This window comes from Lemur catta, chromosome 11 (genome assembly GCF_020740605.2).
Source record: "Lemur catta isolate mLemCat1 chromosome 11, mLemCat1.pri, whole genome shotgun sequence".
In the NCBI taxonomy this organism is placed as follows: domain Eukaryota; kingdom Metazoa; phylum Chordata; class Mammalia; order Primates; family Lemuridae; genus Lemur; species Lemur catta.
This window is the reverse complement of record NC_059138.1, coordinates 55,171,185-55,197,442: the sequence shown is the minus strand read 5'-3', so window position 1 is coordinate 55,197,442 and position 26,258 is coordinate 55,171,185. Positions and strand designations below refer to the sequence as shown.

Sequence of the window (26,258 nt, the reverse complement as noted above, 5' to 3'; positions counted from 1 at the left end):
TTCGGTAGGTTGAAATTAAGTGTGCATTCTATTGCAGAAAATGCACTCATTCAACACACAGTTCCTAAATCTGCCTAGAGCAGCATTATCCCTATAATCAGTTTCTTTTTCATCCTCCAGAGGATAGCAGGGTAGGAACAGGTGAGGACTTTGGAGCATCTGTAAGACTTCAGTAACAGTGGGTGTCTTACTGCTCACCAGCGCCCCCACTTGTGGTGGATGTCATCTTTTCGGACTTCTTGGACTTCTTCTGCATTTGCTCTTGTTCCTTCCTCCATAGCCTTTCTCTTTCCCTTTCCATTTTCTCTTGGGCCTTCTGGGCCTTCTCTAGAGACAGCTTCATTTCCTTGAGCTTCTTCTTGACCACGGCTCGGTCCTGGGATGATGCCATTCCAAGAGCCTGAGAAGCAAGGAAACCATATACACAACCTGATTTTGAAAACCAATGGCCCCTCTGAGGGCATTAATATCACCATATGTTTAGGCTTATAAACTAATTTGAACATAGTTAGAAGAGGTAAGAACTGATTTACACACTCGGGGGCTGTGCTTTGTTTGTTCTTTTGTTCTCCGAAGTCCCTTGCAAAGTACATCTTAAAGCTCATGAAGTAAATGCTTTCCAAATTGGTAATTAATGGGTGAATGAATGAATAAAGGGTACAGTTCTACTTCTCCAACCTTTGGGCTATAGACATTTACAGGTTAAAGTGTTGCTAGACTCATCAATATTTTCAAAGGGTAGAAGTGGGCACCTGCTGCCACAGAGGGCTCCAAGAAGGGCAAGAAGAATTGAAATGCCTTCCTTTCTGCCAATGTATTCATTTACAATGAGAACCAAAAATGTCTTTGGGGCCAGAATGCTCATGTCAGCATGACTAGCCATTCTCTCCCTGTAGGCAGACCTATAAAGGAAGCCTGATTATAATGAGGAGGTTGCTCGAGGAGCTTGGAATTCAGAATAAGGGGAGTTGGTTATGTACTTTAAATGTTTCGTGACCTTCAGAATCAACAGCGGGATGCATCCATCTCCCCAACAGGGACAGCCTTGTCAATGGAGCCTTCATATTCACAAGCTATTGATTGATCTCTAACCTTTTCAAGACTGTCAAGAGATACTCATCTGCCCATCAGCCTAGCAGGGGGGTGAAGTGGGGGGATCCAAGGCACTTGCTGTAAGCTCCTTTTGCCCTTTCCCACGGGGGTGGGTAGCACCTCGGTCTCTGAGAGAGACGGACTGGATGAGTGGAAATGAGAAGCAATGGAGGGGAGGGGAGACATGACCTGCACATATTTGGGGAAATAAGCTCTGGGGAGATATCGCCGCTGTTTTGGGGTGGTACATAGGGAAGAGTGAGGGGGAAGGAGACATGAATAAGGAAAAGAAGATGCACAGATCTGGGTCTTAACTCTAATGTGATGAAAAGAGTCCACACTGGCCATTATTAAAACTCATACTACATCAAAAGTAAGTCAGCAGAGTTACTATAAGAGCCACGTGTGGCTAGGTGGAAGCAATGGAGTGGGTGGGTCCCTAGCTCTTCTACTCGGCAGCCTACCGTCTGATTTAGAACCCCTGATGGAGTTTCCGAAACTTCATTTACGACTCAGAAATAATTCACCATCCTTTCTGCTGACTTTTGATGAGAATTACCTCTCAGATATGCAGAATGCTCTTATCTAATGAAAACATTTTAGGTACTATGAGAAATAAAAATCATACCTGGTAGCCTAACATAGACATATAATTCGTTACCTTAAGTTTATTTCCATCCAACTGCAGGAGCTGCTCTCCAGTGATGTTTTGGGCACAGAATTCAGATACATACTGCTCCAGATTTATGCTCATTAACCAGTGAGAAACCTGCTGCACACTCCATTCATGTACGGCCCGATTCTGAAACTGACTGTGTTTGGGAGACTGTCCATCATCAAGGATCTGAGATAGGAATGTTATGCAGTGTTGTTATGCAGTGTTGTTAAAGGACAAAAATGCTATGGCTTCTATGATGCTATCAAAAGGAATTTCTTGACCTAGGAGAGCCATATTTATTTTTAAACCATAAAATGATAAGCTAATGGTTTTAGCTGTGTTAAAAAAAATATACTTATTACCTACATGTTTTTAGGTATTTGGAAATTTAAAAATTCCCCCAAATAAAGCAGAATTGTTCATGTAGGAAGTTTAAGGAAATATACTCTAATGTTGCAAGCTTTTATATTAAAACACTCTGGAAATATTATCAGATGTAGAAAATAAATATTTCATAAATATCTACATGCAATGCATCACTCTGCATCTATCCACTGATAAGAAATTAGAGTTTTGTAACAATACATTAAAAAATATTGAGGTATCTTTCACTTGGAAGAGAGCATTAAGACCTCTAGCCTTCTTAGGGAAAATTTTACAACCATTATTTCACTTGAGTAGCAAGCAAACCTGTGAGGAAGGTAGGGCAGGTAATGCCCACAATTACTTTTAATAAATGAGGAAACTGAGGCTCAGAAGGTCTATATGATCTGTCCAAGACATGCAGCTAGGAAGTGATAGAGCTCAACAGTTAGGGGTTTATTCCAAACTTCTGGCTCTGTCCACTGCAGAATACGCCTTTTAATAGGCCTTTTGTAGGGCAGGTTGGTTCCTAGAACCACTAAACTGAGAGGAGATGAAGGTGATGATAGGTCCTGGAGGAAAGACCAGAGTCACCTTGGTGACCCACGTGGGGAACACAGAAGAGGGGATGGGGTAAGCCGAGAGGGAGGAACAGGAGGTGAAGAAGAATGGGCCGTGCCAAGGTGATGGTGATGGGAGATACATTGAGGAACTCTAGAGGTGGAATTTGGAGATCCTCTTGACTCAGGGACATCTTTTAAACTAAGGTAGAGACAAAGGTGGAGACTGAAGCTATTTAACACAAGGAAACCCACCACTACAGAGGAAAGTGTTCTTGTCTTGTTTGATTTTTAAACCATCTGCAAAGAGAGAAAAGCAAGTCTAAACAATACCACATAAGCCACCACATACAGCCCACTAATAGCTCACCTCGTCATCTATCATATCCAGGCTCTGAGTGAGGGAGTGACAAAAGAATCAAGAAGAAAAGTGTTATAGAAACAGACACAACATATATAGCACACAGTTTTAATAAAATTAAAACCTCGCCAAGCTTGAAGCATATGGGCAGAAAAGTTTATGAGAAAAAAAAAAAGTTTTGCGAAACAACAATCATGCTAGAAAGCAATCAAGAACAATTATTTAGAGCAAAAATGTCTTTATATACAGAGCTTCCTGTACCCCCACCACTCTTTTTGGGAAACTAAGTCGATTGCTAATGTAGTTTCCTGCCCCTCTTGTATGTATTTATTTCCTGATGATTCTCAGCAATGCTGATCTTGACTTTGGCTTGTAAATAAGTGCTTCTCCCCCTAGTTTCCTGCCTTTTCAGAACTGTGCTTCTCCATTGCAATGATTCTTGATCAGGGGCCACACCCTATTCAGAGGGAGTATTGGAATCCTGGGATGGGGCGATTGTGGGGGAGGCCAGAGAGAAAGGGAGTGGATAATACACAAACTTCCATGTGATTCCTGAACTGTTCCCCCATTTCTGCTCTCCAGTGCCCAGTCTCCCTACCATGTGTGTTTACATATATCTGTAAAAGGGGTCCCTGGAAAGTGGAAAGAAACAACACCGAGCTTTAACGTTGCAAGACAGAGGGAGAGAAGCCATGAAGACTGCATACTAAATATAAAACCATGGTCCTGATTATTTCTATACAAAATCTAAACTAAAAACATTTTCCTAGTGATAGTTCATGGGCAAAATGTGAGATGTGAGAAAGCAGTTCTGTCATGGTACCATCAAAATACCTCATCGGATGACAGCACCAAGGACTGAGAGAACCCTGGTGCTCTGCAATCTGCTCCGAAGACGCTCAGGTCTGCCGAACTGGCGCTGCTGGGACTGAAGTCATCACTGAAGGTAAAATTCTGTAAAAATAAATGAAGCTCAGTGTTAAATGAGTACAGTGAATGAGACAGAGGTAGGTGTGTTTGCAAGTTCTAAAAGCCTCTTTTTAAACAATGTAAGAAGAAATGCTTGTTTGGTTTGGGGATGACCTTCAATGGGGCAGTAGTTGAGAACACTGTCCCTTCCACGGTTGACAGGGAATTCTGGGCGCTTTCTCCATCTGATGAAAGGATAGATGTTTTAGAGAATGATTCTTCAATCCCTTTTCAAGGGTACAGAATTCATTATCCTCTGCAACTGCTCAGAGGAGTAATATTAATAAGCCTATCTTCTTTGACCCTAATCGTGATGAGTAACAGTGTAAGTAAAAATACAAGATGGTGTGGAGAGGCTGAGTTATTAGGAACAGATGGCAATTCATATTAGAAAGGTAGCTAGAGCACCCCCTGGGAAGGATCGCTTGTTGCTGGCCACGATAAATACTGTGAGAAATGGCAGGTCCTCTCCTGGATGTACCCTTCAAGATGATGAGTTCTGGGGGAGGTCACCGTCTGACAATACACTAGTAGTTACAGGTTAAAATACAACTCTCTCACAGCACCAGCAGAGTGGCACAGAACAGACTCACATTATCACGTAAGCACCTGGGGCTGGAAGAGGCGGAAGTGTGTAAGTACAGCTTCCCCAGAACTTCATCAAAATGTTCAGTGGATATTAAAATCAAGACAACTTCACAGTGACTAGCTGCATTTGTGAAAACATTTTAAACCAAATCTGGAGTCTCTTCAGTGCAAGATAATGGTATAATTATTCAAGCAACATTTAGATGTCTCAGATTCAATACTGAAAATGTTTCAAGATCAAAGTGCTCTACTGCTGTCAAAACTTCTTTTGCTAATGATTCTAGAATGGCCGAGGGCTCAGGAACGCTAAGCACTTGGCCAACACCATCTTGTTTCATATTCTACTTCCTTAGGAATTGGACTATTAGTTTTCCATCAGGTTCTCTTGTATTGGGTTTAGTTGGTTATCAAAAATAAATGCCTTGACAGAGGCTGGAGAACTCAGTACCAAACAAATGCCAAGGTTTGCTAAAACTTCAGAAAAGGAGTCTAAATCAGAGCACGTGGAGCTGGGCCAGTAGAATGTTTAACAGTAGGGCATTTAACACAGAATATTACCATTTGGTTTGGTCAGTGGAGACACACCCCCAAACCCCAGGCAAAACCCTTTGAGAGCTGCTGACCTCAAGAAAAGAATTAAATTCAAGTAACATTAATCACATGTTTCTGTTTGAGAAAGAAAAGTGAACACAGATAAAAGGAGACCAAACAACATGTGAAAGTTAGCCACCATATGTGTTTCGATACCATGTTAGATAAGGTTTGCAGCGTCATGCTGGGAATAACCGCAATGCATTCAAAAACAAATAAAACCCATGCATGTAATTCCTAATTCTGCTAAAGTTAAAGAACTTTGGTGATAGAATTACAACAGCTGCTCAACAGGGAAGTTTGATGAAAAGAAGTAGTAAGGATCAGCATTGGTTTGTCTTAAAGAGGTTCACTTAGATATTGAACACATACTCAGTCCCAAATTTATTTGTTTTCCAGTAAATCACGAAGAACACAGTGAAATAGTTTTGTAATGTAATTTAAAGTACATTACTTGGTAAACAGATCTATCATTCTGTTCTATGATTCAAATGCATCTTTCCCAGCATGGCTTAACTGTCAAACTGAGATTAAATAGCAATATGTGAAAAGACAGGCAAATCAAAGAGTAATGTACAATCTAGAACAGAAAAGTATTAAAGAAGGTGATGGTTAATTGAGGCTTCCTTTTCCCCGCAACAAGAAATACCATGCATTGTTTATTGCAGTGTTATCACATGGGTTTCTCGGAGCCAGACCACACACACCAGTCGAGAATGCCTTCCCAAGATGGAAGAGGAGGAGAGGTTTGGGTTACTCGTTTGCTTTTTTAATCCACGTGTATTCTACCTTGGACCCCTTTTTATCTGAAATTAGAGTCGTGAGAGAAGGCTGAAGGGGACTTGTAGGTGAAGGCAGGTTCCTGAAGGAATAGGATCCTTTCCGGCTTTCATTAAACCACGAGAAAGGCATGCAAGGGGAGCGAGTGGAGGCCTGAGCTGCCGAGGGTGGCTTGGGTTTCCAGTTCTCCAGCCTGCCTCTGAAGATCCTGTTTTGTAAAAAGAATGGTGTGTTAGACAAAGAAAGGGCAGACGCGAGACTTATTAAACTGAATTCGGAAAAAAGCTTGGAATATAGTTGCAATTAAAAGTTTGAGAAATTGTTCTGCTTAACAGAGTAAAACTTGTGCCCTTTTGACTGTAACACTAGTCTTAATAGCTATCTTTTTTGCATCTAAAAGGATTGTATGACAATGATCAACATTTTTGTATTGCTATTGCCATGGTGAATTTTTATTAAATGTTCCTAGTAAGTGTATGTAGATGAATTATAATCAGGGAGGGGCACAGTCTTTTAGGAAGTGCTATTAGGTGGGTTAGTCATCACACCATTCCCTCCATCTGGCGATGTATCAGTGCCTCACCGCTGGTGGTATTAGCTCATAACCTGCACTCTTTCCTGTTTTCCTCTGAACTCATGTTCCCAAGGGTCTGAGACTTTAGAAAATGATATATTTAAATAATTTAAAATTTCAGAGCTCATGAGACTTTAAGCAGAACATACAGCTTATTGGTTTTTCATCATAATCTTAGTGTCTTTTCACAGGATGAGCCTGAGACCTGAAACCTTCAAGTCCCACCTGGAGGTCAGGGTCTACCACCTCCAGACCACAGGGCCTGAGGCTTTTTCCCAAACTCTACGTTCTCGATCTGTAAAAAGTGGTTATTTTTATGTACCTCATATGTGGTTGTTAAGAATTAAATGAGAGCATATGTGTGAAAGTGCTTCGAAAACTGTCGAAGTATAAAAGTCTTATTTAACATTAAAAAAAAAAGTATTGTTTAACATTTAAATGATTCAGGCCGGGTGTGGTGGCTCATGCCTGTAATCCTAAGCACTCTGGGAGGTAGAGGTGGGAGGATCTCTTGAGGTCAGGAGTTCAAGACCAGCCTGAGCAACAGAGAGACTCTGTCTCTACTAAAAATGGAAAAAATTAGCCAGGTGTGGTGGCGTTTGCCTGTAGTCCCAAGTACTATTGCTTGAGCCCAGGAGTTTGAGGTTGCAGTGAGCTATCCTTAAACCATTGCACTCTAGCCTGGGACACAGAGTGAAACTCTGAATCAATCAATCAATCAATCAATCAAGGATTCAAAGGCATTTATCCTTTCACACATAAGGGAAAAAAACAGATTTTTTTTTCTCTTAATGCAGACACTTTCATATTTGGTAATTATCTTTTAGATAAGAGAAAAATAATTATAAGGAACTGGCTTGGCATGATGGCTCACACCTGTAATCCCAACACTTTGGGATGCTTGAGGCCACGAGTTCAAAGAACCCAAGTAGGAAAGGGCAGCAGTTTATGTGCATCTTGGAAGGAGTGGGGTCAGTGCCAATTCATCCCAAAGATATGTGATGGAATGCCTATTATTTGATAGCTGTTGATATGACAACAAAAAGATTACCTTTCAATTAAAAGTACCTGAACACCATAGCTAGACAACTTCTGTCCCACGTGTATACTGCATTTCAGTCTTCTCACATCTCCTTTCAAATATAACATTTTCAAATACTATATATTTCAAATTTATAAATAGTATAACTCCTATTTATTCCCAGATATTATTGTGAGAATCCAATAGGACAGTAAATGTAAAAACATCTTGTAAACTATGAAGCAAGATACGAATGTAAAGGGATTGTAAGGAATGATGACTAAATGGAGAAGTCAGTGAAGTTTTGGTAAAATATTGAGATCAGCAGGTTGGGTGAGTGAAATTGTTGTTCACACTAAAGACTGCAGAAGAGGTGATGATTTGAGCAGTGTCTATCTTTAAGAACAAAACAAAACAAAGGGGTGTGCAAGGAGAAAAAAGACCAACCCAGAGATACAGCAATCTTCAATTTCATCCTAACATTTAAACTAAAAAATATCTGCATCCTTAAACCCACCTACATACTATCAAGAGGTGGGAGGAGGGGTGGTACAATAACTGAACTTAAGCAAGCACGCTAGCAGAAACAGATCTGTCATCTGTAAGAGCACTTTTTAATCCCTAGGCCTAGTGAGAATCACCCGGGAGCTGTTCAAGCACAGGTCATGGGCACCCAGACTTACTGAATTAGAATCTGGGGGAGCGGAATAGACGAGTTGACCTGGAATCCTGCATTTTAACACAGGCCTGAGCTGACTCAAAAGTTTTAATATCTATATTTATCAATATTATCCTGAATGCAAATACGAGGTCTCTGGAGCAGAGCAGATTGTTATTTACTCACAGACAACTGTTGAACTGGTTCCCCACACCCCCTTTCAGGGTGATGCAATGAGAACCAGATGTCATCTTACACTTGGTCTACAACGTAGGTGACGAACTCCAAAAATAGAAATTTGGATGGTTATCCAGGAGAGTGACAGCTGTCTCCCCTCAGGCCCTCTGAAGGATAGGGGAGATATCTTACATCCTCAATGTAAACAAATGCAACTTGGGAAGGATCTGGGGTTCTTACCCTTTGGAATGTAAATATGTGTCTCTGGAGGGAAGATAAGGCCAGTGGCTCCAGCTGTACAACCCTGGGTATGTGTCCATGGAACAGGGTCTCATCTCCCTACTCCACTTTACCCCCTTCAAATGTAACCACAACCTCTGGGGAGGTAAATCTCTCTGGAGTTCTCACTACCAAGTCATAATTTAACTTTTGAGGCTTGTCTTTTAGCTTAGGTCCCACATTCCAGTAAAAATGCTCAGAAGGCCCTAACTGCGTAGAAACATAAAAGTATTTTCTCTGTAGTCCCACTCTCCTATAATTGGACATATGTGAGGAAAAACTAGACTTGATCATCATCACCCCCTCTGGTTACACATTTCTGAATCAGGGGAATTTTTTAAGAGTCCCATTCACAATTCCAATAAAGTATGGTAGTGCTTAAATATATGGATACTGTTTTAAAGTTTATAAATACGCCATCTAATTAAACTCCTTCGCAAAATTCTCACTGCCAGGAAAATAGTCAAGACCAATAATTCCATGTGGACTTGTGTATCCAGCACTGAGGACAGGTCTTGAGGCCACGTGGCTCTTACACCTTGTGGTGAAGGAGATCACAGAAGCTTGGCTTCTGGTGATACCCAGAGGCTTTCTTCCTCCAGCTTTATACACCAAGATAATGCACAGAATGGAGGAAGAGTCAAGTAGGGAGCGATGAGAGCCCACTTCTGAGGAGACAGCTACTGTCTCCACAGTTGCAAACCACCTGATTCTAGGGTGTTTTGAAGAGCGTTTTCCAGTTCCCCATGAGGCCTATCTGTGCCCCTGCTAAGGCTATATCCTGTCTCCCTCATTTCTTTGTATATTTGTGACTTTAAAACTCCATGAACTGATGTAACCCTGTGTGCATCCCTTCTTAAATAACTGAACAGTGCTGTGCTTCCATTTGCTTGGACCTAGAGAATAGTCATTTCAAAAGGAATCACCCAATCACTTTAAAATTATAGTCCTATCAGCTTACCAGACATGCTTTCTAAAATAAATGACAATTTCCTTCTGGACAAATTGAACTCTTGGGCCTACAAAAGGAGCAGAAAGAGTTTGGTAGCAGTTATTTTATTTTGACCGCTTTTACAGTCCCTTTTACTTTGTGGAGAAATCTGCTAGGAAAAACATAAAGTCCTTCTTTCCCTCTTTTTTTGTATCCTCTTCCTTCTTTCCCTCCCTCCTTCCTTTCCTTTCTTTGTTTTTCTCTTTCTCTCTTTTTCTCCTTCCTTCCTTCCTCCCTCCCCCAAATCAATATCGGTAAAAATGAACTCTTGATGGAAGTGAAAATAATTTTCAGATCAAAATAGGTGTATGTTCTACACTTCCTTTATTTTCCTTTTTAGCTGTACTTGAATGGCTTGCTATCATTTTTGGAAAAAAGAATCACAAGCCTCTGCTATAACCTTGATACTTTTATTGTTAGGAACTGGGACAAAGAATGGCTTCAAATTCAGTCTTCATAATTCAAAGATGTCACTTGGAGGGTAGCTGTTTCCTGGCATTTAAATCATTTATGGATAATAACTCTATAGAGAAACTAACTTGTTTATATACATCTTGAAATCAGTTTACCTGGGGCTGGCACTCCAAAATTAAATTGCTCAGCTAAACAGTCCATGGTGGTTTTTTTGTTGTTGTGGTTTTAGCTTTGAATATAGGTATGTGAAGTATTCAGAATATAATTGGATGTTATCAAAATGTCATTAAGAGTTCAGAAACTACCAGAACACATATAGTATAAAAAGAGTATAGAATTCAAGCACAGAGTAAAGGAATTTAATTGAAGAATGCTAGCTGCAAACAGAGGAAGAATTGCAGACTTCATTCATCGAAATCAAACAAAGTAATTCTGTAAGGTTCTAACATCCACCAAAGAGACTGAGGTTGTAAAGCCAGCAGTATCAAAAGGGCTCTTGGAGACTCTAACGGATAACAGCTATGAGAAACATGTGTCCATCTGCAGTTCAGGACCAACCACCCTGGACATATATCTTGCTCCTATATCATGAATTTTGGTCTGAATTTCTGATCAATAGCCAGCAGTCCATCTGAGATGGTCACTGTAGAGTGTTCAACCTTAAGTCATTTGAGGTGGTGAAACTATCCCCTTAATGAGTCTTCCCCAATCTGGGATGGTTTAAAATGAAATAGCATGAGGTTCATGTAAATAAAATCCATACCATCAAAATATAAAAATGTTAAGTTTAGGAATGATAAATATATTGCTTAGGTATTTTAGAAAATTTGTACTATCAGAAATCTGAGAGAGAAATTTGTCCACTGAGTCTATCTTAAAATTTTAAACTCATTTTAGATTTGTGTTTTAACGTACACATACTGATAATTGTACTGGGATGTTTAGAGTCACTGCAGTTATAGTATCAAATTCTTAGATTTACAAGAGCCGTTTTATGGAAAGTGTTTCCTTGTTCAGAATGTAAGTTTGTCAGTTTTCAGGCACTTGAAGTACTTAAAAAGTACTTAAGAAGAAAACTGAATATTGAAATGATAAATGCAGCTAAAAATGGGACAGTTATGAAAGAATAAGTCTGCACTACTAAGGCTAAGTTGACATTATTCAAAGGTCTCCAAGAAAATGACTGCTTTCAATGGACCAGGTTTAGGCAGAGCGGAGGTGTTTTCTACTCATACACATGTGCTCATCTCTCCCTCAACTATTCTAAAAGGGTGTTTTTCCACCCAGCTCAGATAACTGTTAAGGAGCGGCTCTGCCCTTACTCAGCAACGGGACAGAGCTTCCTTCCAGGGACTTGTCACAGGATATAATTTCAAACTCACTGTCATGCCATGATTTATCTAAAGCCTCTTTGAGAAAAATATCATCCTATGAAGAACTGCCTAAAGCATAATCCCTGTAGCTCATTCATTCAAGATATAAAAAAAGTCATCCTTGGCTGAACAAGACTGCTGGCAAAACATGTATGGAGGATACTTTGTTTTACATCCCTCTCATCAAACTTGTTTTAAATATAAATAATAACTATAACCATTTTTATTTATAAAGAACTTGAAATATACTTGAATGTGACCCTCTTAATCCTCCAACAACCCAAAGAAGCATCATATGTCTCCATTTTACAGACGAGAAAACTGAGACACAGAAAGGTTAAGTAACTTGTCCAAGATAAGTGGCAGAGCTGAGATTTGAACTTAGGCTTTTAACCATTCTGACACTGCGCTCTTGGCTTTCACTGAAAGGCCACTGTTTTACTAACTATGAAGGTATTATTGATGATGTTGTATTTTAAGTACCAACCTTACTTTTTGCTTTATCTTATTTTTCTCTATTCAATTTACTTTTTAAATAAATTATATTGTTGTAGCACATGTACTTTTGTATATAAACAAATTATTTTTTAAAAAGAAGAGTGGAATATACATAAAAGAACAAACAATGAATGAATACATGTTAACTTATAGACCAAGTGAATAATGAGTTAGAAATTAAAGGGGGATTTGTTTGTCACAGAAACATACAAATCAACACTATCCAAAAGAATATGATATAAACTGCAATGTAAATTTAAATTTTCTAGTAGCCACATGAAAAAAGAGGTGAAATTAATTTCAATAATATATTTTATTTACCCTCCAAGTACAAGATATTATTTTAACATGTAATCAATATTATAAAATTATTAATAGGATATTTCACATTGTTTTTTTAATACTAAGTCTTTGACTCCAGCATGCATTTTACTCCTATACACATCTCAATATAGACTAGAACATTTCAAGTGCTCGAAAGCTGCATCTGACTAGAGGCTACCATGCTGGACAGTACAAGATGGGTGGCGAGTTAGAGACCATATAGTTTTAGTCCAATCCACTTTTTGATAGAAAACCAAGGTCCCAGAGATTCAGAGACTTGTCTATGGAAAAGTCAGGACTACTCCCCTGAATTCCAGCTCAGTGTTCTTTCCACTGATCACACTTTCAAGGTGAATTCTAATTCACTTCCACACAGGAGGGCCGTCTCCCTTCCCCATCACTTTCCCAACATGCCTCCATCTAGCCTCAGCTGAGACATACACACCTGCTCACAGGGCTTTCCATTCAGTGACCAAACTGGGAGCTTCTCTACAGAGCTCCAAAGTGGGTACTCTACTGATATCAATGGCTACTTACTCCAGAATTTAGAAGAGTATTTTATTTTACCCTTTGGTATATATTTTAAGGGATGAACAAGCTCTGACAATTACAATTAAATGTTTCCTGCTTTTGTTATCTGCTGTGCTGCCTGTTTAAATCAGAATGTTCACTGAGACATATTTGAAAAGGGATAGAAACAAATCATATTTCTTACGGGGTTTATTTATTTATTATTATTAACCTCATCTAATTTCTGCATTTGTCTCCTGTTGGTCAGGAATCTGAGACATTATGTATCCACAAGGAACACTATAGAGTAAACTTTTTACTTTATGGGAAGAAAAAAACTAAAACCAAGGTCAAACTCAGCAGAAGTCTTGCCTCTTTAAAATTTAACAGCCACAGGTTATAACTGACTGATTTCATCAGATTTTTAACAACCTGGATGAAAAGCTTAAAAGATAAGGTTACTAACTCAATCTGTGAATCCTTTCCTCCTTGTTCTGAGAAAGCCTCACCAGGTGGCGAGTTTACTCCTGGTACTACTCTACAATTACAGTGTGACCCCCATAAGCTAATGGCACTTATACCCCACCTATTTTCAGGGGCCCTATGAAACCACTCAATTGCATTAAGCTTCTATTAAGCAGTAATTCTGTTCTTCCTGGAAAATGTTTTATAAGGTTCTGGGCCCATTATCAATCCATATAGGAGAACAGAGGCTGTCATTAGATTTTTTTTTTTTTTTTAGTGTTTTAACCAACTGCTGTGATAGCTCAAAAATATAATTTTTGAAACAGAAAAGAGCCCTCTTCTTCCCTTGTTCTTCTACTATTTCAATTATATTAATTCTTTTCAATCCTGCTAAAATTCTACTGTAATTATAAATAATTGTAAAATTATGACTCTAATTGAAAACTATTTTGTAGTGTTAGTGCATGTGGAATAATTTGTGACTACTGACACAGGGAGAATCCAGAGTTAACGCTTTAAAAGTATAGAGATGAGCTGGGCCCAGTGGCTCACTCCTATAACCCTAGCACTTGGGGAGGCTGAGGTGGGAGGATGGCTTGAGGCCAGGAGTTCAAGACCAGCCTGGGCAGTACAACAAGACCTCATCTCTACAAAAAACAAACCAAGAAAACTTAGCCAGGCACAGTGGCATGCACCTGTAGTCCCAGCTACCCAGGAGGCTGAGGCAGGAGGAGGATCATTTGAGCCCAGGGGTTTGAGGCTGCAGTGAGCTATGATCATGCCACTGTACTCCAGCCTGGGTGACAGAGCAAGACTCTGTCTTAAAAAAAAAAAAAATAGAGATGGCTAAGCAGCCACGCTAGAAGCCTAGCTGAGGGTTCAGAAGCTGGCATGACCTGGGGTAAGGCAGTGTGCTGATGACCACCTACCACTGACTATCTATGGTTTTGCCTTCAGTAAAATGAGTGCTCACCAACACAATCAAGATTTGCTTGATTTTTACCTGGAATTTATACAAGAAGGTGATAATCTCTGGCTACTATGATGAAATTCAGTTAAACATTCACCCCCTTGCTGGGTGTCAGTGTGAGCATTAGGTGGTGCCTCGAAGGTGAGGGGCGCTGACTGACCTTGAAGCCCAGAGACCAAAGGAAGGACAGTGACATTTCTGATGTGTCTGAGTTTCTCTCCCATTGTATATTTGTGCATCTCCTTCTCTCCCTTAAATGGCTTCATTATTTGTTTTTATTTTTTCCTGAGTATGTTTGATAGTTTTGTATTCTTAACTTTAAGGCACAAAGTAGACCATTTTTTTATTTCTCACTCCAAAATCACACACAGTTACATTGCTTTTGAGTTCCATATGCCTTCAGATTTACCTTTATTTTTTCTGAGATTGCTATCCTCAATAAAATGAGAGCTTTCTACCCTTTATCCACTGTACAGCATAAAGGAAACCCAGACTGATAAAAATAATTAATCTGGGAATTCTTTCTCTTCATCCCCCATCCCATTCTCCTGTAATCCCAAGGAGAAGGTACATTTCTCACCAAGCTGTATATAAGAAAAGAAAAAAGAGAAAAGGAAACAGCAGGGGACAATGAATGAAGAAGGTAAATGACCCTCAAATGATTTTATAGTCTCTTAATTTTAGCAATTTTTTCTGTTTCTTCCTTAGTTTATGCTATTGAGATGATTCCTAAATTTCATAAAGAAATTTAAGCATCATTAGATATGTAAGTAACTGGAGGTGGTGTGGTGTGTTGGAAAGACATCTAGACAGGAGGCACAAGCCCCAGCTTGACATTAATTGCCTGCTGCATACCCTGGGCAACTCAATTAAATTCTATGAAGGAGAAATTCTTCATCAATAAAGGCTGGTAGTATTACCTGCCCTCCCAATCTTATTGTAAGGATCAAATGAAGTGATAAATGTAAAACTACTTTGTAACTTGCAAATAATAATAATAATAACAATAGCAGCAATTTGTTAACTTTATTATTTTTTAACACCTCCTATGTGCCAGGTACCATTTTAAAGCTTTATATAAAAATTCATTTAATCCTTACACTAACCTTGCACAGTAGGTACTATTGTTACTCTCATTTTATATGAGAATATGGAAGCACAGAGGGTTAACTAACTTGTGCAAGATTTAAAAGGAATAAGTGGGAGAGCTGTGATTCATACCCAGGCAGTTGGACTTCAGAGCTTTATGCTGTACTGTCTCCCTGAACAAACCTAAGTTTAAAATTATGTAGTCTCAGAATAAAATTGGGAAAACTTGATAACATGTTGTTTGTTCAAAGCTCACTTCTCTATAGAAAAGTAGTCTTTATTGAACAATAAGCATAGCTGATAGTGCCTGCAAAATCAATTAAATAGCTAAGTTCAGCTTGAGATGGTGGTCATTCCTACACACTTATGGGCAGGGCAGTCTTGAATGTCAACAAGGTACATGAAAAATTACTCTTTCAGACTTAACAAGAAGAGAAGGCACTAGTGTTGTGGGTAGTCAGGCAAAAAAATCTGAAATATGCCTAAAGTAACACATAGATATGTTTATGTTGTATTTAGACAAACATTTATTGAAATGATTCATGTGACCATAAATCTGCAATGAATAACCAATGGATATGCCCAAGGCCAGATAAAGGCTATAACTAGAGTAAGACAAATATAAACTGTGCAATTTTTCTTTCATCTCAACTCTAGGCATAGCACTTCAGCTCAAAGATGTTGACCACTAATTTTGGTTAACAATGGAAAAAGAGGGCAGAAAGTTTAGGTATAGAAATAAATCTGTGTTCTTAATCACCTACTCATCATACCTGCTACCTGCAGAAAACCTATTGCCTTCTTTTTCTTTTTCTTTCCATTTCTTTCCCTTGTTGGAATTCCTTCGCAAAGGTGCCCTACGATGACAGCACACAGTTAGGGGAAGTTGAAATTTTCTCTTTTAATCTTCCTTTTACAGAGGGCTTGCTTTTTATATCATGAAGTGCTTACCCCAGATCCACAAACTTCCGCTTAATTTTTCCTCCGCGTACCAACAACGAACTGGATGCCCTTAAGGCTTTGGGATCTTTGGCACCATCTAGGATATATATATTTATGAAAAAGGTCAATTATTATTATTTTTTAAAGCCATATGTCAAAACTCAGTGCATCTCTGAATCTAAGGGATTTGCCTAAATTCCTAACTGTAAAAGAAAATAATGGATGCCTTTTTGAAAGTACAGGAAACACAGCTATCTATGTTGAGGAAGATTCAGTTAAGCAGGAGAGGTTCCGTTGGACAGAAGCCCAACACTCATCACCAAGAGTTTTAGCTTCAGATACATTGGAATGAACAAGATAAGCAAGAATAAACACGACCAAATCATCCTCTGCATTCAAAGCAGGGGCCAATGTGACTTTCCTTTGGTTCCTTCTCTAGCTCCAACTCTTGGCTTGAATGCCTGGGCTCTGTCCTCCATACCTCTTTTGCCTTTGGGTTCAGTGCCTTGTGACAGGAACCCACTCCACTGCCCCTCTAGCTCCAATGCCCAGTACAGAACATATGTCTGGGAGTCTGGGGGATTTAGGGGGAAAGTGAGAGTAAAGTTTTCCCTTCTTGTCTCTCCCTTGCTCATGGCCTGCGGCCAGACTTGGGACAAAGGCGGGTGGAACACGGCAGAGACTTCTTAAGTAGGAACAAGCTCAGCTATAAAACATTTATATCTTTGAAAGGGGCTTCTTAATAGTTGGGTCAGAGCACAACTTGGCTGGCCTCCCGTGCTGTGGAAGATGCCAGAATCTCCTCAGCGCTTGGAACTGACTGATCTTTGCCTCTCTGAGTTTTGCTGGCACTCAAGAGTAGCAGCTGTTAGTGGATGGGGACCCTCCAAACAATGCCAAAAACTGATCAGAAGAGAGGGTTTGCGAATGGAGTTCAATGTCAGTGTGGGAACCAGAGTCCACCCCAGACAACGCAGATAACTCCTGCGGCTCTACCTGACCTATTCAGTGTCGTGTTTCAGCATAGCCAATTATCTGAGATGATTAACAAATGGTGTTTTAAATTTGATGTGTTTTTATGTGTGAAACTATTCTTCTCTAATTGTCTGTTGGTGTCTGTTTTTCTGTCTCTTCTCTTTTAAAAGTCTTTAAAAATTTCTAGGAACTTTCTAGCATGGAGTGCAGAGAGAATAGTCCTACAAAAGTGTTGAATTAGCCTTGCAGGTTATTTTGCTTAAGATTTTTGTTTACCTTGGGAGAAGTTTCTAAACACCCATCGACAAACATCCTCAAAAAACATGAAGTGCACACACGGTTCTCATTTAGGAGTCTGGGCTCAAAGCTCTAAAGCAGCACAGGATGCTGACAAACACTCCGAGGATTTCTAACAATGAGCTTTTCATATCTTCAGTTAATGATACTCAGATTTCAATAATCAATTCCTTGAAATGTACATAATGAAGTACAAGAGTCAGAAATATGCCTGTATCAAAATCTACTTCAATCCTCAAATATTTATTATGGATATTTGCATCAATACTCTCTGGGTTACTAAATTAAATTGCCACAGATGTGACACAATCAGGTAAAAAAAAATCCATAGACACGGCAAAAACAAGGTGATTTTGCTAATGGACATTTTAAAAAAGCAGAATTTCAATTTTTTTAAGAGAGGCTGGAGAAAAGAAAGTTCTGATTTCCTCCAGATCAATCCTACAGCAACTTTTAATGGCTAGGACTGTGCAAAGTTAAAAGGAGACTGCCTAATTATTTTCTGAATTAGAGGTAGCTGAGAGATGTTATAATGAGCGGTGAGAAGACCAGCTGAGACAACGTACATGGAAACACTCTGTAACCTATTAGTGTTGCAGTTATTTGGACATTTTGGGACTAAAAGCCTGATTCTGCCCATCACAGAGCCTGCTGCTAGGCAACCTCACATCATTATCTCACACATTTGCCAAAGTGTGTTCCAAGGAACACTGAAATGAATTAGTCCATAAGGCTGAAGAGGTAAGAATAAGGAGTAATGTACTTTCTCATTTCAAATCGACCAAATCCATTTTTCATGCACATCAGAACTTCTAGTTTGCTAAAAACCAACATTGGATTACTATGATTTCAGAAATAAAGAAACATCCATTTTTGTTTATTTATTTAGCTTTATGTTAAGACTTCCATTAGGCTTTTTGAAATCTTTCCAATACTGCCTTCGTGACCAATTAGAAGTCTGAGCCCCCCAGACTGGGTGCTGCAGCTTTAAGCTCCAGCAACCTGGTTTTCATTGTCAAAGGTAACAAATGATCTCCTGATTGCTAAATCCTAAGGCCTATTCTTGGCTTGCATTCTCCTCAATCTATTGCAATAAGACACTTTATGATGGGGACTCCCAAATCTATCTCCCAGCGCTGACTTCTACCCCGAGCTCATGACCGCCTGTTAAAAGAATGAGTTAATCATATTTCCCCCATAATGTTTTCTGATTTCCTATTTTATGTTAATGACAAGATCATATGTTTTGAGGCTCGAAATCCCATGATGAAAGTGAGTTAAAACTCACTTTCTTCCCCCTATTATTTAGTCAATGTGTCAAAGGTTCTTGTATCATCCTTTCCTGTCATTGTCTACTGCTCCTCTTTAGAGCTCATCACCTCAGTGGCTCCTAACTCAGCTTCCCCATACCTTGTGTCTTTTCCTTTTTACTCCTTTGCTCAAACATCTTGTGGTTTCCTAGTAATATCATAAGGTTTCTAAGATATTTAAGTTTTGGAGCTGTAGACTTAACCCACCTACTCACTTTTGTGTATAAGCACTCTACCCTGCATTAACAAATTTCTTCAGCCAAGCTGGGATAGACCATTCCTTTAAATTCATATTATGTGCGCCTGCCTCTGTTCATGCCTTCACTCTACCTTATATGCACTCCTTATCTATACTTTTTTTCTCCTTAAGTCCTTCCATGGTTACTCCAATTATACTTCATTTGTCAAGTTTTGCTTACCAATTTCAGGTAGATGCAACATCTCTCTACTCTGAGCAATGATATGATCTTACTATATCTGTGCTTACAGAGGCCCAATGCTACATATTAACTAGAAATAGGGCTGGGTATAGTGGCTCATGCCTGTAATCCCAGCACTTTGGGAGGCTGAGGAGGGGAAGATCGCTTGAGCCCAGGAGTTCGAGTCCAGCCTGGGCAACATAGTAAAACCTTGTCTCCACAAAAAATAGAAACATTAGCCAGGTGTGGGAGGGCACACCTGTATTCCCAACTACTCAGAAGGCTGTGGGTGGGAGGATCACTTGAGCCCAGGAGTTGGAGCCTGCAGTGAACTCTGGTCACACCACTCACTGCAGCCTGGGTGACATAGTGAGAATGAAGGAAGGGAGGAAGGGAGGGAGGAAATGAAAAAAAGAAAGAAAAAAAGAAGAAAGGAAGAAAGAAAAAAAGAAAGAAAGAAATGCTGTTAAGCTTTAAAAAAGTCAGGTTCTATTTATCATGCCATGAATTCACTGAATATTTTTGAAGGCATATTCTGTGTCAGGCAATATGTTAATAAACACACGTAAACTTAGAATAATAATCTCTAGTAATTGTGAGTAGAAAACTGATAGTGCTTAATTTACTCTATTTAAACTTGACTGAACAAAGGCCTGGTGTCATGTAAGCCTAGAGACCAAAATAATTTTAGTATTAGACTGCTCATATAATAGGAAACAGAAAAATATTGTCATGTCTTTTATTGCCATATAACCTGTTTTACAAACCTCAAAAAAAAAAAGATCTTTTACTTCTAATTTAACTGATGTTTAGTTAGATGCTTATCATTTAGCAAGTTACAGTGGGACTCTTTCTATACCAATTTCCACTGAAATCCCTCAAATATAAGAAAAAAATGATGACTTATAAATAGTGGCATTGACACAATTTAGAAAACACCTGACTCAAGTTAGAGTAACCAGAGTATTGTCCCCAAGCTTGCAATCAATTACAGCTGTAATTTAATCAGCTTTGTAGTAACTCGATAGACCAAAAGTAATGGCATATTACTTTTGGGCTAACAGCCAAACATGCTAACTGACTGCACTACAGAGACAAGGGGAGTATTGGTGTATTACTTTAAAAAAATTCTAGATAAATGGGAACCAGTGATTAAGCCATTTTCAGAGTTTATCCAGTAATGCTGAGTGGAAGAAAATATACTTTTAGATGAGGGGTCAGGAAACTCTACCTGTAAGGGGCCAGAGAGGAAATATTTTAAGTTCGTGAGATATACAGTCTGTCAAAACTACGCTGCCAGTGTGGCCGGAGAGCAGACAGCATGTCACTGGAAGAGTGTGGCTGGATTCCAGCCAGGCTTCAGTCACACAAACAGGTGGAGGCTGGATTTGACTGACGGCCCCTCTTCCAGACGACTTGTGTTGGTTATGTGGAAAGACATATTTAGTAATTCATCCAAGAACATTATTGAGCACCAACTCTATGCCATACTCTTTGTAACGGACCATGAACACAAAGATTAATCAGATAAATGAGAAAACCCTGGCTCACACTTGACAATCAGATCACTTATTATACACAAAGTGAAAGGGGCAGAAAAGTGTGAAAATTTCTGTGGAATCAGAAAGAAGAGAATAATTCACTCTGCCTGGGAATGGGGTGGGTGTGTCTGAGATCTGACTGAAGGAGATGGGATTTAAGCCAGGCTTTGAAGAAGGATCAGGATTTTTCTGCAGTGGAGGGTTAGGTGAGAGTGTAAACAAGAGGTTCAGTTTGCACCTGTGAATATCACTAAAATCCATCTTCATTCCCTTATTGATGAGCCAACGAGTTGTAAGAAGCACACACATAAACACATGCACAGAGGGCGGCCATAGGTTAACCACACCTAAGCTCTCTTGAGCCCGGGTCTGAATAGTGGATTACAGTGGATTAGTGTCATATGGTAAGGAACTAAAGGGCTTTACAGAACGTTCACTGAGAACAACGAAGGTAGATCCCACTCTGTTAATCTATGTTCTGTCAGCTTCTGCAATGGCATAACAATGGAAGCACAAAATTTCCCTGAAGTTTGAATAATACTGAGGTTCATTTATCAGGAACTGAGAGTGGGAGTGTCCTTAAGGGACATGAGAGAGGTGCAGTAACGTTGGTGCCACCGACGAACAGGCAACTCGTTGGTAAACTCAACCCAGTGAGCATTTTCTGCATGCACATCTAGTTACCTTTAATATTATGCTCACTGAGCAACTTTCTAATTTATGAACCTACCAACCAGAAGAGAGAGAACGGAACAATTGAAAGGTGCTAATTACTATGTCATCTATATCTCCCAAAGTATATCAGAAAATTTATCTTCTGGTTTCAAAATCAGTGTTTTATAAGTTTGAACAGCATGAATCAGTCACTCTGAGCTTGATTAAATGTGGGTAATGTTATTCAATTTCTGGCTTTAGAAGACTGAGGACCAGACCCGTAACCCTTCGAGGCACTGTCTGGTAGTGGGATACTGTCTGAATGTCAGTGGGCTGACAGGGCTCCCTCTTTGACATCTTTCAAGGTGCAACAAATCCTGAGTGTGGAAGGCAAGAAAGTGTAGGGTATTCCCAGTTGTTGATGGGGTGGTTGTGGGATGTCAGAGAGGCAAGGTCTGTCACCAAACAGGCAAGAAATGAGAGCAAGCCAGAGTGAGAATGAGAGAACACGAATAAGCAAGGAGGTGGGGAGGCAGGGGAGGAAGAGGAAGAGGCAGCAGCGGTGGCTGTGGCAGGGGTAGATGGTGGTAGACAGACAGACTCTAGTATGAAAACTCTCCAATGGAAAGAATGGAATCTGGTTTATCATTATATATATGTAGAGGCTTCAGTACAATGCCTGACACAGAGTAGGTGCTCAATAACTATTTGTTGAATGAATACGTGAATGAATGGATTAAGGTCAAATGAACATGAAAGAAAACTTTTATCAAGGCAGTGAAAGAGTGTGAGGCTTCAGCACTGCTTTTATCTGGTCACAGTTAGTACCTAACCATGGTTACCATAACAGTAACTGGCCATTCGTAAGGTTAGTACTTTATAAAAGGTCAATTAACTGCTTCTGCCTTTTCACCCAGAAGCATGATCAGTCTGGGAAAACCAAAACTGGGAAAGCCCACGTACTTGGTCTCTGGAGAAGAAACGACCCACCCCCTCTCTTCTGGTCCTGCTACTGCCACTGGGGGTTAATCCCAAAGATGACACAGTAGCAAATAAGGGAGGGCTGGGGGGTGGGGACGAAAGGATGAAATTCTCACATTTTACTACTCCATTACTGCTAAACGGCTGCAAAGCACAATTCATATCCATGTCCTACTTCTCCAGTCTGAAAGGAAACATCTGCTCATGTCAAAGGATCATAAATAAATTAGAAGTAAAAGGCAGAGAGAAATAATCTAGGTAAGATTTAGCCACTTTTAAAAGTCTTTGGGTCAGATTTCATGTCTGAGTGATCTATTCCATGACTATAATATAATTTCTTCAGATAGCTAGCTGTGGCTGATAAACTCAAACAGTGGAACACAACGTATTAACCTACATGTAGCTCCAAAGTATATGCTTCTGTTATTTTGCTTTCTTACGGACCAAAGTCCTTACGCTTTCTTTTTTTTTTTTTTTGGAGACAGAGTCTCACTCTATCACCTGGGCTAGAGTACAGTCATCATAGCTCACTGCAACCTCAAACTCCTGGGCTCCAGTGATCCTTCTGCCTCAGCCTCCTGAGTAGTTGGGACTACAGGCATCTGCCACCACACCCAGGTAATTTTTATATTTTTGGTAGAGACAGGGTCTCGCTCTTGCTCAGGTTGGTCTCAAACTCCTGAGCTCAAGCAATCTTCCCACCTCGGTCTCCCAGGAGTGCTAAGACTACAGGTGTAAGCCACCTCACTTGGGCAATATACATTTTTTTTTAAGAGATGATAGAGGGCTAGCCACACGTATATTTCTATAAAAGTACTATTAATATTATAATCCACAATTTAGATTAATTAATGAAAGTTTTTGAAGCCTTTAATTGTTTTGAAAGTAGGCCAAAACCACAGTGAAGCTGTTCACCAACCTGACCACCATGTCTGATGAATCAGCAGGAGGCCTGGCATATATTCTCCTGCCTCCACTGGTATTTTGTCCTCCCTAAGTACTCAGTTTTTACCTCAGAACTGCTTCTAGAAGAGCTGTGCTTAGGACCAGTCTGTGGAAGGTGATTCTAGCAGTTGACAAGCTCAGGAAAGGAAACCAAGGAGAAAACATCAGGAATAAAGCTATGATGCTTACCAAGAGTTACACAATAGTGTGAGTCCCCCAGTCAACTGTATTCCTATGGTCACAAGAGATTTGTGGAGTATTACAATTTCTGATCTGGTAGGGAAAAATGAGCATGGAATTTTCAAATGTGTAGTGATGTACAGTTGTACCTACAAGGTGTGAGTATTTCCTACATCACTGCTGGCACTGGTTGATGGAGTTCTTTAATTCTCATTTGCAGATTTTGGCAATCTGCCAAACTTGCAATTTGTTATCTAATTTAAATGATTATTACTCTGATCATTAGTGTGGTTGATCATCTTTCCATATCTTATAAGTAATGTGAATTTTCTCTTCAATGAATTGACAATTTATTTCCTTAGCCCATTTCTGACTTTTTAAAAAGAATCCATTCTTTGTAGCTATTTGTATATTGGGAAGAAAGTCTAGCCATTAACTTTGTATGTGGAATCTTTTTTTATGTTTATTGACTAATGAAATCAAGAGTACTTATAAAATAGATGTAGAGTAAAAACACCACCACCCCCCTGCCACTGCCCTTCTCCAATATTTTTTGACTTTTCCCTTAAGTAACTGACTTTGTCATTCCCATTTGTATCTCTAAATAATTTGCTAGTTTTGTTTAATTCTATAAAATAGAATCATATGTATTCTTCTGATATTGGCTTTATCTTTTCAATGTCTTGTTCCAGAGGTTCACCCCCATTATGATGTTTCAGTGTAGTTTATAAATTTTCCCTACTGCACAGATTCATTATATCAAGCTACTGTAATTCATTTGTCCATTCTATTGGTTTTGCTATTACACAACAGGGCTTTTAGAAATACTCTTGTATGTGATTCTTAGGAGACATGTGCAGGATTTCTCTTGGCTATATATACAGGTGAAGACTTGCTGCCATTTAAATTTGCATGTATCACCAGAGGGATGTCTGTAAAATAGTATTCTATGTAAAACAAAGTTGCAGAATAATGTGATTAGTAGAATTCCATCTAAAAAACCAAGTATATAAAAGCAAAATACATACACCAAAAGTATGCATGTGTGTGTGTGTGTATTCTACTTTAGATCTGAAAGATAATATAATCAAATCTACATGGTAACTTTAAAGGAACACAGACATGGAAGGAGAATGAACCTATCCTTTATATATTTCTGCATTGTTTAACTTGTTTAAACAAGAATTTATTACTTCTACAAATTAAAACAATAAAAGTCTATTGATACTGCTATGAAATTCTGGTGTAATTCTATGAGCTTAAGTTAAAATTTAACTGACTAACTTCCTTGCGTTATCTTTATCATAACTTTTCTATCATGTTATTTGCAATATAAATCATTATTATAAAAATTTCTTCTAAATAAAAATCAATTAATGGGTTAAGATCTATATCACTTTGAACTTCATATTTTTTTTTTCTATATGACTATTTTAGTCATATAGGAAACTCTGGGCTGCTATTCTATAAAATCTCTAGAAGGCCCCCCAAACAATTTTCTTCACTAGTAAGCTTTTAGAGAGCTGAAGAAATAAAAATACTAAACCAGGTATGAAAGGATAAAAATAAAATAAAATAAAACAAAACAAAATACATGGAGGGGTTGTTTTGCTTATCCCATAATTTAAAGGATTAGCTGTGAGAAGACAAAGGACTTATGATTATGAGAAAAAGTCATTTTACATTGCATAAATTGAGGTGTTAGCGAAGTCAGACAAAGCAAAAACAAAACAACAAAGAAATTAACACTACCTTTTTCTTGTGGTATTTTCGTGTTGGTGGCTTGATGGTGACAAAGAGATTCTTCTGTATCATGATCAGATTTTGAAGGAGAAAAGGATGAAGTGTCTCCCCAAAGAGAGGAGAAAGTCTCCCTTTCTGGGTGCAGTGGTCCTTCTTGAAACTCAGCAATGTGATCAGACGAGAAGGGCACATTGCTAGCCACTGGAGTGAGGGGTGGACCAACAGAATCTGAGTCGGAAGAAGAAGTTCTCAAACCCTTGGGTAGAAGTGATTTGGTAATATGCATGTGGTTATAGAAACTGTTTGAAGGCTGTTGGTATAAGAGATTATAAAGGAGGTTATGCCACTGAGTATCAGTTCTATGCAATACTTACTTCGAAATCAGACTGACCTTTTTTTTTTTTTTTAGTGTATCCCCATGGAAACCAGTTTTTTGGTTTATAGATGAGAATGCGTAGTTCACAACTCGCCATATTAACATTGTCACTAACACAGATACCTAAGACCTATAGAAACAATTACTTGTACATTCATTATTTCCCACTAAGTAGAACCTATAGCCAAATATCAAAAGCACCATCATAAAATATGGCAGTATGGATAACATTCTTGGTTAATTCATTGAATAAGTAGAGAAAAGATTTTGAATTACAACAATATAAAGAATTCAGGAGACAAAGATGTGGACTATTCCAGCTGTTTCCAACTAGGGCATAGACTCTGGCTGCAGAAAAATCATCTTCAATAAGCTGTAGGAACAATGATACAGGCCAACACCATGAGTCAGAAAACGGTCAGGAGTACTCACCTTGAGCTCTAGACTGTCCTCCCCATCTGTGGAACTGACACTGTCATAGAGTCTGGGCCTAGTGGGCTGTGGGCATTTGCTCCTCACAGAGAGCTCGGCATGAGTTTTCAGCGCTACTGAATCTAGGTGCTCTGTCTCCGGGACTGCTTCAGTTAAGT

General features: G+C 39.1%; 2 protein-coding genes across 2 annotated transcripts in view; both read right to left on the bottom strand.

The window, feature by feature from the left end:
* On the bottom strand, nt 1-26,112 carry LOC123647209 (neurabin-1-like). The gene is made up of 8 exons (XM_045564500.1): nt 26,101-26,112; nt 25,302-25,602; nt 16,257-16,344; nt 16,079-16,162; nt 5,972-6,170; nt 3,869-3,988; nt 1,754-1,936; nt 1-400 (listed from the first exon to the last, which is right to left on the bottom strand). The coding sequence occupies exons 2-8, from the start codon at nt 25,576-25,578 to the stop codon at nt 188-190; spliced, it is 1,164 nt and encodes a 387-aa protein (XP_045420456.1). The 5' UTR covers nt 25,579-25,602; nt 26,101-26,112; the 3' UTR covers nt 1-187.
* The window catches only part of LOC123647208 (neurabin-1-like), a 35,534-nt gene continuing 35,259 nt past the window's right edge, over nt 25,984-26,258 (bottom strand). Inside the window, exon 6 of the mRNA XM_045564499.1 lies at nt 25,984-26,258. Coding sequence (XP_045420455.1) covers nt 25,999-26,258 — 260 coding nt within the window. The 3' untranslated portion in view covers nt 25,984-25,998.